Source organism: Calidris pugnax, unplaced genomic scaffold (assembly GCF_001431845.1).
Source record: "Calidris pugnax isolate Ruff unplaced genomic scaffold, ASM143184v1 scaffold373, whole genome shotgun sequence".
Classification (NCBI taxonomy): Eukaryota; Metazoa; Chordata; class Aves; order Charadriiformes; family Scolopacidae; genus Calidris; species Calidris pugnax.
The window spans coordinates 191,492-203,057 of record NW_015091220.1 but is presented as its reverse complement, the minus strand read 5'-3'; the positions used below and the strand labels follow the sequence as shown (position 1 = coordinate 203,057).

General features: G+C 45.1%; 1 protein-coding gene across 1 annotated transcript; it reads right to left on the bottom strand.

Moving 5' to 3' along the window:
- Positions 1–5,153: 5,153 nt before the first annotated feature.
- Positions 5,154–11,156, bottom strand: FGF23 (fibroblast growth factor 23). Its single transcript, XM_014959830.1, has 3 exons — positions 10,931–11,156; positions 8,738–8,841; positions 5,154–5,591 (listed from the first exon to the last, which is right to left on the bottom strand). Exons 1-3 carry the CDS (start codon positions 11,154–11,156, stop codon positions 5,154–5,156), a joined length of 768 nt encoding a protein of 255 aa, XP_014815316.1.
- Positions 11,157–11,566: the final 410 nt, after the last annotated feature.

The following is an 11,566-nucleotide window of genomic DNA, read 5'->3' as shown; positions in this document are numbered from 1 at the left end:
ACTTGAACACAGGAATTTCCACCTAAACATGAGGAGGAACTTCTTTCCTGTGAGGGAAAGGGTGGAAGAGGCTGCCCAGGGAGGTGGTGGAGTCTCCTCTGGAGACATTCAAAACCCACCTTGACATATTCCTGTGCAACCTGCTCTGGGTGGACCTGCTTTGGCAGGGGGTTGGACTAGATGATCTCCAGAAGTCCCTTCCAACCCCGTATCATTCTGTGATTCTGTGACTTAAAATAAAAATATAGGAATGTGGAAATGTTAGTGAGGAAGCATCATCAGTAACCACGTGGATCAGAATGTCATACAGAGGAAGAAATGGTGAATTTGAAGGGAGGAAATAAGACATAGTGTGAAACCAGGTCCTACAGACTGCAATCTCAGGCGCTTTGATACCAATGACAAGAACGTTCACTGGAAGCTGGAAGTTAATTGTTGAAAACAACAAAGGAAGAGAACAACCTGGGGTAATATTAACCTCTGACTTACTATGGGTAGTTGGTGGGGTTGCATCTAGAAAGTCAAGCCTGATCCTGAAAGGTGTCTCTGGTCAAGGTGAGGAGCCATTAATGGCACTGTACAAGCACTGATGGGATCTCGCCCTGCAACGCTATGTGTAATTCTTGCCGCTTTCAAGGAGGCACTGGAAAACTACCTTGAAAATGGGAAACAGCGACCTGGGTTAAACAAATCAAAACTCTTGAGTTATTCTGATAAACACCAACAGCTTTTTGTAAAAGATTACCTCATATCAATAGATATGGCGTTTAAAACCGTGGCTGGTTCCTGAAGGAACGAGTTGGCAATATATTACTTAGGAATGTTGCTGTTTCTAAACTGTGCCTTCCTCGGCGTGTTGCTCATCCTGAAAGCTAACAGACAAGAATGAAGTTGACTCTTGGGCAGATGAGCAGTCTCCAAGTCCTGCATTTCAGACCAGGGCAAGAGAAGAGGAGACCTACTTTACAGAAGGATTTCAAGCTCAGTGAACCACCAAAACCCAATCATCGAAATTGAGGGTAAGCTTAGTTAACTTCCCAATCCTACTACTTCTTGAGTCTTAAAATCACTTCTTCTCCCTTCAGAAAATGTTTGGGCTGGTTTGAGGATTTCGCTTTTGCCTCAGCAAACAGACTCCTGGCTTATGCACCAGAGGTTGTTTGAATATGGAGAAGAATTGTTGGGGATGAGGGTTTGCCCAGATATCTGGAATGGGTTTGTGGCCTTACTCAACCCGCTGCCTGCGCTGTGCAGCTTCCCCTTGCTTCAGCAAAACCCCAAAGCCCTCAAGCTACTAAGCACAATACTCAGATTTCTGTCAGATACTGGCCAGATCAAGCATTTAACAGGACGCAAAGTTGAACAGGATGCGTGGCAGATTAATGAAGATTTACAGATTTAAAGGAGTAAAAATTAAAAGGAAGCACAGGAGTGCTGGAAGACTTGTGACTAATCACGCTTTGGGATCTAAACCAGTGTCACAAGGCTTGGGGAAAAAAGAGGTGGTATGTTACCATTATTGGGACCATCTTTTCAGCTGCCCAGTTCTGGTCTCTGTTAGAACAACAACTCCAGGTAAAAAAAAAAAAACAACAACAATTTATGGGTTCTCTTATTTCTTTGAGTAGCCAAATATGCCTCATAATCTTCATCTCCTGGTAGAGTCTGAGACCTGTGTGTAACCAGCACCCTACTCTTTTTTTCATAGAATCATAGAATGGTCAGAGTTGGAAGGGACCTTAAAGATCATCGAGTTCCAACCCACCTGCCCTGGGCAGGGACACCTCCCACCAGACCAGGTTGCTCCAAGCCCCATCCAGCCTGGCCTTGAACCCCTCCAGGGATGGGGCAGCCACAGCTTCTCTGGGCAACCTGTTCCAGTGTCTCACCACCCTCACAGCAAAGAATTTCTTCCTGATCTAAATCTAAATCTCCCCTCTTCCAGTTTAAAACCATTACCCCATTGTCCTGTCACTGCACTTCCTGACAAAGAGTCCCTCCCCAGCTCTCCTGGAGCTCCCTTCAGATACTGGAAGGCTGCTCTAAGGTCTCCCCAGAGCCTTCTCTTCTCCAAGCTGAACAACCCCAGCTCTCTCAACCTGTCCTCACAGCAGAGGTGCTCCAGCCCTCTGATCATCTTTGTGGCCCTCTGCTGGACCCTTTACAACAGATCCATGTCCTTCCTGTGCTGAGGACTCCAAAGCTGGACACTTCATGCTTCATTTGTAAGCAATTTATTCAGTCTGTGACCCTGAGCGTGGCCCTAGGAATGGAATTAGAATATTTGGTATGAGCAGCAGTAAGTGAGCAGTAAAGGGCAATTTACCAAGTTTCTTTTCCCTTAATACCTTGCAGTCAGGATCACAAATATTTCCTAGCAGGACCGAACTGCTAGAGCAGGGGGTTTCCATTGCTTTTAGGCTGCAGAAGAAGTTTCCCAGTAGAGGTCACAATCTCTTCATGGTCAGTTTAGTCCTACTAAGGCTTTGGTTTTTCCTCATCATCTTTCACAGAACTTTCACGGTTGTAGTGCATGAAGCACCCAGGAAGCTGCAATCTCTGAGGCTGAAAATCACGGGGGGGTAGAGGAACACACACATTTTCAAACACAGCTAGTGCCATTTATTTACTCATGTCCTTCAGGAATGGGAGGCTTGAACAGACAATGCAAAATCCACCATTCGGAGAGAAGAAAAAGTTTATTGGTACTTTTATAAAAGGAAACAGTCTCTGTAGTACATTGTTATAAATATTCATAAATATTCTGTAGGATTTAAGACCCACTCAAATAAATAAATAAATATTGCAATATAAATAAGTGATGCTTTCTTCCTGGCTGATAACGGCCAGCATCTCCTTTGAAGAATCAATTCTTCTGACGCTTCAATACAGTTCTCTATATTTAGAAATACATTTTTTTTTAAATACAAAATCCATTATCCATTCACTCTTAGCTTAGAGATTAAATCCCCTGGCTGCTGGTGGAGTGAGCAACCCTTCTTACTTTCTTCTAATGTATGAGAGCAACCCTTCTTACTTTCTTCTAATGTATCAATATAGAGATCATATAGACATTTAACCCCACTGACACTTCTCACCAAAACTTGATATTGATCGAGACAGAAGTTCTCATTATTCAAATTTATAGAGATCATATAGAGATCATATAGAGATTTAACCCCACTGACATTTCTCACCAAAAGTTGGTATTGATCGAGACAACTTCTCATTATTCAAATCGTTGTAGGTCCATTGACTCTATGGAGCTTACAACAATTTATGCAAAATGAAAACTTTGCTCAAGTAATTGCTTTCCCGAGTTCTCAAGGAGCAAATGCCAAGAAGAATGGTATAGGAATCAAGTAAAATTATTAAACTAGAACACATAAATAAAATCACACCTCCCCAATGCGTAGACAGCAAGGTAAAAAGTCTTGCTGTATTTTGAATAAGCAAGAAAATACACAACTGTATGCCCACACTGCAATTCTCTTAAACCCATTAGAATCACTCCTTTCTTTTTGAAACTAATCAAAAACATGATCAGTTTAGAGGATGCAGACCAATAAATTATGAGGCAGAACTCTTGATCTAATCCTAATCATTTGACTTGTCCTGCGCTTCTAATTATATGAATTTATATGAATTAGGAATCACTCCACCTAGGGAAACTATTATAGCAGCAGAATCAGGTTCTGTGACTGTTCTAATGTAACTTCTTGGATGCTGAAGATAAAGAGACTTCGTGTGTATATATACAGAAATAGGAGGGGGGAAGATTATTTTAAATGCTGTCAGTAGGACAGACCATGTGCTAAATCCAGAACAATTTCAATGAAAACAAGGAACACAGGGGACCTTATGAAAATAAATAAGGGAGAAAAAACACTAAGCATATCCACGATTTTCAGAATCCTTGTGGAAATTAATAGAGCTCCAGTAAAACCAATCAAACGATACTGAATTCTACCAGTTGACAATTTGACACCTACATTTCAATGAAAACCTCTGCTCCGCAGGTATCGCATCTTCATTAAAGATTTTTAAACTTTGGATGTATATATGGAGGTTGAAGTCTAAGAAGTGAACTTACCAATAACACTATACCAATCTAGGGAAAAGGGTTTGTCAACATTAGTGATCTCCTGATTAATATTGAAGTAATTTCACCTTTACAAGCGTAAAGCATCTGATACCTGCTCAGAACTAAATAGAAACGTAGACGCTAAACTGAGACTCTCCTTTTCTAAGTACGAACCTAATTTTCACTCGTTAGATGAGAGTCTTCATGAGCAATTAATAGTTTTATGCCGGTGTAGTTCAGCAGTGTGCGGATGATTAGCTATCCCAGTACTTCTCTCTGGCTTGAAATTATGCAAACCTAATGAATGGCTCTACATTATATTTCTATATTGTGATGGTAGAATTTAATGAATATAAAAGTCTAATAGAGAAGCACTTGAGAGACAATGAGTCTCTCCTCTTTTTTTTCCCCAAATCTCAGCTTGGATTCAATAAGTGTCAGAAGTGACTCTTTCTACACAAGACAATTTGATTCTGTCCTGTTCTCCTCTCCTTTACTCCAGTGTTCACAGCAAAGTGGTTACTTTTTGACTCGTACGGGCATGAAAAGAGGCTGAAGCTTCAACGACTTAACAGCTAAAAACGTATATAGTAAATTTTATATAATAATATAACACACCATCAGTTGGTTTGCCTGTTGTGCTTGCACAGGCGGGGATGGTGCTAGTAAGAGGATGCCCTGTCTCTGTTGGAGTCCCAGATGCACTAGGTCTCTCCCCAGCTCCACCAGTAACGAAACATCGGTTTCTCCTTTCATTCAAGTGCTTTTTTTTTTTTTTTCACTGAATCGCTAAGGTGATTCAGACCCTAATATGTTTAGTTGCTATTATTCTTTTCAAAAGTGTATCTTCTTTCCAGTAAAACAGAGCCCCACCTGGAAAATGTCCAGCTTGGTTTTTTTCAGTATACTGTCACCTGGAAGTACAAAATTTGAAATTAAGGTGTTTTTTTTCCCCGATCTCTTTCAGGTTTCTAATAGCCATGTTGACATTCAAACTGAGTGTGCTAGGCAGTTCCTTTTGCCTGTTATGTTAGCCCATGTCTTCAATTTGTAAGTGGTGGGGCCACAGTTACCGTGTAATATAAAAGCGAGGGCTTGCGTACCTCCTGGCATCCATCATAGCGTGTGGGTCATCTGGGTTGACCACGTCATTCTGGTTGATTCTCATGGGTTCTCTGGGCATGTGGGGAAAGTCAGCTTGCTGCTGCAACTGAGATCCGAACGCGGAGATCTTCCTCTGGGGGACCAGGATCTGGTGAGGATCCATTGGATCAACATCTGCACTTCTGGTATTTCTGTGGGGCTCAGGTGTGTTGAATCGAAACAAGGGGATTTCGTTTCTCCTGGACAAAAACTGGGAGTATGGTGGTGGATTCATACCAGGCATGAAAGCTTGTTTGACTCTGCCTAAGCTAACCAAGAAGTTGTGTTTGGGAGACTGGTACACATCATATCCATTTTCCAGTGTCCTGTGGTTGAACACGCAGTCCTCTTGACTGAAGTAATGCTTAGGGGAAAAAAATATGACACCAGTGAGCAGAGGGATTTGGTGAATGACAAGTGCTGATTAAAGATGGAAAGAGGGATGAGATCTTGCAGCGGGTGTTTTTCCTGGTCTGCCAGCTCTGTAACTCAGACAGCTCAGGCTTAGTCTAATGTCGATCTGAGGTGCATGCCCATATTTTCAGCAAAAGCATTATAATGATAATTCTTTATAATGAACTCATTATAATGAACCTCATTATTAGAATGAGGTTCAACAAGGGTAAGTGTAGGGTCCTGCACCTGGGGAGGAAGAACCCCAGGCACCAGTATAGGTTAGGGGTAGACCTGCTGGAAAGCACTTCTGAGGAGAAGGATCTGGGGGTCCTGGTGAGAGTAGACTATCCACGAGCCAGCAATGTGCCCTTGTGGCCAAGAGGGCCAATGGGATCCTGGGCTGTGTAGGGAAGAGTGTGGCCAGTAGGTGAAGGGAGGTCATTCTGCCCCTCTGCTCTGCACTGGGGAGGCCACAACTGGAATCCTGCGTCCAGTTCTGGGCTCCCCAGTTCAAGAGAGACAGGGAACTGCTGGAGAGAGTCCAGCGTAGGGCAACAAAGATGATGGAGGGACTGGAGCATCTCCCTGATGAGGGAAGGCTGAGAGAGCTGGGACTCTTGAGCCTGGAGAAGAGAAGGCTGAGGGGAGACCTTATTGATGCTGATAAGTATCTAAAGGGTGGGTTGAAGGAGGATGGAGCCAGACTCTTTTCAGTGGTTCCCAGTGACAGGACAAGGGGCAACGGGCACAAGCTGGACCATGGGAAGTTCCACTCCAATCTGAGGAAGAACTTCTTTGGGGTGAGGGTGCCAGAGCCCTGGCAGAGGCTGCCCAGGGAGGGTGTGGAGTCCCCTTCTCTGGAGATCTTCAAGCCCCACCTGGATGCTCCTGAGTGATGTGCTCTGGGCAACCCTGCTTTGGCAGGGGAGTTGGACTGGATGATCTCTAGAAGGTCCCTTCCAACTCTGGCAATTCCATGATTCTATGATAACATTGTTTTATTTCAGAAGGCTGCATTGTTTGAGCTGCTCCCGACCCATGGCTCTGTGCTACAGCAGGAATTCAGATTGATCCTTCACTGGATCTCATTCTGCCCCCGTTTACCCAAGGAGGAACTGCTTCTGGCTTTTGTCAGCTCTACAACTCAAAAGAAAGAGAGAAATCAATCTCTCTCTTGAGAAAGCAATCAAAAAGAAGAGAGAAAGTTTAACCTAAGTGGCAGGTCCTCAGCTCACTTAAACTGGCATGTTCCTACTGTAGCTGTACAGATTTGCCCTGCCTGAGAAAACAGACACCACAGACCACCTGCCTTCAGTCTGGAGTCTTAGTAAGGTTCACTCACCGAGCCAAAAATGTTTCCTTTCGTGTCCATACAGAGGTAGCGTCCGCTCTTCACACCTGTGATTATCACTGAGCCAGCACCCTCGGACTTGATCATTAGGGCACCTGTTTGGAAAAACAAAGGTGTCAAACCCAGGACCCAGTTCAACACCGCGCCGTTGCCTTGCAGATTCACAGATGCTCTGGCTGGAAGTGTCCTCTGTGGGTCTGAACCAACCTCCCACATGAACTGGGACTAATGACCACTGTAGACCAGGTTAGCTGGGGTTTTGTCGCCTGAGCCTTGGAAAGCTCCCAGGATGGAGATGCCACCACCTTTCCAGGTGCCCTGTGGCACTAACCTCCCAAAGGCAACATTTGTTCCCTAACATCCACTCTGAAGTCCCAGACCACAGTCTGGGGACACTGCTCGTCAGCACTACCAAGGGGAGTTCATCTCCTTCAGCTTTGTGTGATCTTAATATCCTGTGATATTAAATTATCCTTACCCTCCTTTTTTGTTACACTAAACAAACCCAACCCCCTCAGCCTTTCCTACAGATCATGCTCAAGGGCACTGATCTCCTTTAAAAACCCTCTGCCAGACCAGTTTTGGTTTCTCCACATCCATCTTGACCTGGTGCACCCCAAGAGCAGTTTCACTGGTGCCCAGTAAAGTGAGATTAACAGCTTTCCTTGGTCTCCTGACCACAGCAGGTGGTTTGCCTGCCTCTCAAAGTGAGTGTGCTCTTGACTTATGTTTAATTGGGTGCCTGCTGTAACCCTCAGGTCCTACCCAGGAGGACTTTACACATCCAGCCTCCTCCCAGCCTGTGCAGCTGCAGGGGGATATGGCAGACCTGGTGCAGAACTTTGCACCTCTCATTTATCTATTCTCCCCCTCTGCTCTGCACTGGGGAGGCCACAACTGGAATCCTGCGTCCAGTTCTGGGCTCCCCAGTTCAAGAGAGACAGGGAACTGCTGGAGAGAGTCCAGCGTAGGGCAACAAAGATGATGGAGGGACTGGAGCATCTCCCTGATGAGGGAAGGCTGAGAGAGCTGGGACTCTTGAGCCTGGAGAAGAGAAGGCTGAGGGGAGACCTTATTGATGCTGATAAGTATCTAAAGGGTGGGTTGAAGGAGGATGGAGCCAGACTCTTTTCAGTGGTTCCCAGTGACAGGACAAGGGGCAACGGGCACAAGCTGGACCATGGGAAGTTCCACTCCAATCTGAGGAAGAACTTCTTTGGGGTGAGGGTGCCAGAGCCCTGGCAGAGGCTGCCCAGGGAGGGTGTGGAGTCCCCTTCTCTGGAGATCTTCAAGCCCCACCTGGATGCTCCTGAGTGATGTGCTCTGGGCAACCCTGCTTTGGCAGGGGAGTTGGACTGGATGATCTCTAGAAGGTCCCTTCCAACTCTGGCAATTCCATGATTCTATGATAACATTGTTTTATTTCAGAAGGCTGCATTGTTTGAGCTGCTCCCGACCCATGGCTCTGTGCTACAGCAGGAATTCAGATTGATCCTTCACTGGATCTCATTCTGCCCCCGTTTACCCAAGGAGGAACTGCTTCTGGCTTTTGTCAGCTCTACAACTCAAAAGAAAGAGAGAAATCAATCTCTCTCTTGAGAAAGCAATCAAAAAGAAGAGAGAAAGTTTAACCTAAGTGGCAGGTCCTCAGCTCACTTAAACTGGCATGTTCCTACTGTAGCTGTACAGATTTGCCCTGCCTGAGAAAACAGACACCACAGACCACCTGCCTTCAGTCTGGAGTCTTAGTAAGGTTCACTCACCGAGCCAAAAATGTTTCCTTTCGTGTCCATACAGAGGTAGCGTCCGCTCTTCACACCTGTGATTATCACTGAGCCAGCACCCTCGGACTTGATCATTAGGGCACCTGTTTGGAAAAACAAAGGTGTCAAACCCAGGACCCAGTTCAACTCCTCACCGTTGCCTTGCAGATTCACAGATGCTCTGGCTGGAAGTGTCCTCTGTGGGTCTGAACCAACCTCCCACATGAACTGGGACTAATGACCACTGTAGACCAGGTTAGCTGGGGTTTTGTCGCCTGAGCCTTGGAAAGCTCCCAGGATGGAGATGCCACCACCTTTCCAGGTGCCCTGTGGCACTAACCTCCCAAAGGCAACATTTGTTCCCTAACATCCACTCTGAAGTCCCAGACCACAGTCTGGGGACACTGCTCGTCAGCCACTACCAAGGGGAGTTAGTCTCCTTCATCTTTGTGTGATTAGACCACAGTCTGGGGACACTGCTCGTCAGCACTACCAAGGGGAGTTCATCTCCTTCAGCTTTGTGTGATCTTAATATCCTGTGATATTAAATTATCCTTACCCTCCTTTTTGTTACACTAAACAAACCCAGCTCCCTCAGCCTTTCCTACAGATCATGCTCAAGGGCACTGATCCCCCTTAAAAACCCTCTGCCAGACCAGTTTTGGTTTCTCCACATCCATCTTGACCTGGTGCACCCCAAGAGCAGTTTCACTGGTGCCCAGTAAAGTGAGATTAACAGCTTTCCTTGGTCTCCTGACCACAGCAGGTGGTTTGCCTGCCTCTCAAAGTGAGTGTGCTCTTGACTTATGTTTAATTGGGTGCCTGCTGTAACCCTCAGGTCCTACCCAGGAGGACTTTACACATCCAGCCTCCTCCCAGCCTGTGCAGCTGCAGGGGGATATGGCAGACCTGGTGCAGAACTTTGCACCTCTCATTTATCTGGCATCTCAGCGGTACCATGGTGACCTGGCAGAGATTCAGTCACCCTTCTTCTCACAATCCCTTGCAGTGTCTCATTTCCACCCTTCCTGCTCCACCGTGCCAAATACTGGTGCATTTGCTTCAGATACGGGCAAAACATGGTATTTTGCTGGCTGTTTTTCTCTATAACATCACACTGGTTCTTGACCAACATACCTAAAATGAGTTCTATAAAACCTTTGGATATGCAGGAAGAACAACAACAAGACAGTGCAAGAGTCCCCTGCAAGTCTTTAATTAATAATTCCTGAAAAAAATACATTAAAAAATAGCAGAACTTGATCCTTTTTTCTCCTTGATTAAATTATAACTAATAAAAACATCCTTTCCTCCTTATGTACTTATGTAAAAACATCATTACATATTCTTACATTTTTAGTTGAGTGGATGAAGAAGACTCTATGCAGCAATAATTATAAACATGACTTTATGATGCCTAGCTCCTTGTAATTTGAGTGCTGCTAAAAGAGACATACTTTCGAAATGTTATGAAAGAACCCTAAATCTTAAAAAAAACCCCCATTTTTCTACTAACTATAGGGTTTGAGACAGATATTCAGCAAAGGAAGAATACCTTAGTTTTCCATGAATAAAAACTATTATTAAACAATTTGAGAACCTTTTAGTTACAGTAGGGAATAGTTACTTCTTATGAACTCCAGAGGCTTAGCACTTCTTTTATGACAGCCTGGCATTTTATAGTTTCCCCCTTTTTAATCAACCTTTGCACACCCATGTTCTATGCACATTAGAGTTGGTTTTAGTAGTTATTGACTCTCTGCCCCAAAACTAAAGATTTTAAGGATGCTATCAGTTTTTCACCACTGCTGTGGTGAGCTCCCTTGGTGTGGTTTGGTTGTCACTGCAATGGAGAGTAGCTATTTGGGGAACGTCACCTCCAACCTCTAGTAGGAGCTTCCACAAGAAGCTGTGGGTAAAATCATGAAGTGAAGGATGATTTCGGTAGGTTTTGCTTGCAGAGTATCCCTTGAACCATAGGGCTTCACTTCTCTTAGGTGAGGAATGAAATTCCCCATCCGCTAAATTTCTTTGGAGCGAATTTGTTATGTAGGTTTTCCATCCCATATCTATACTCCTCTCTCTGCCTGCCTAATGAGAGGAGGGAAGTCTTTAGAGGTAGTGAGAAAGCAGAAGTCTTGCTCTCCCTCCCCTGATCCCATGAAGATTGAGGGTCCATAGTAAACTACTTACTGTAAATGGTTTGGTGAGGGACCCCATCAACGTAGCCGTCAGCGTTGATTTGGAGATGGAAGCTGTTCCTCTCTGTGTCTGTGTAGAGGTGCATCAAGTGGTCTCCATTCCCCCAGCTGGGATTCAGCAGTGGAGAGGAGTTGGGAAAGGCGAGGGTAGTAGCCTTCAGGCTGCAGAGTACCAGCAGCGTGTAGCCCAGGCAGCTGTAGGGACTGGTCTGCAGCATGGCTTACCGTTGGGTCGGTATCTGCAACTTGGTACACCTCTGGGCTTCTCTTTTCCCCTTGGTTGCCCGTGTCTGGAGTGTGAATCCTCACATAGGTTCCCTCCTTTTCTGCAGAGGCTTATAAAGGGCAGCAAAGTGACATCACACAGGAAAAACTTCTCCACATCCTTGATTTTTGTCAAAGCAACATTTTAAGTGTCCCGAAACCTCAAGGGAAGGATCTCTGGCTAAGGTGCGGGGGGGAAAAAATGTAAGGTTTCTAAAGACAGCTCACGAAAGCTAATCATATGTTCAAATGTTATCTACAACCCTGTGACATCTGAAAGCTTCCCACGCCCCTACAGTTGGGTCCAGGAAGAGCAATCCACTGCACTTTGCTTTTGCTGAAGGGAATGACCCTTCAGACCTGA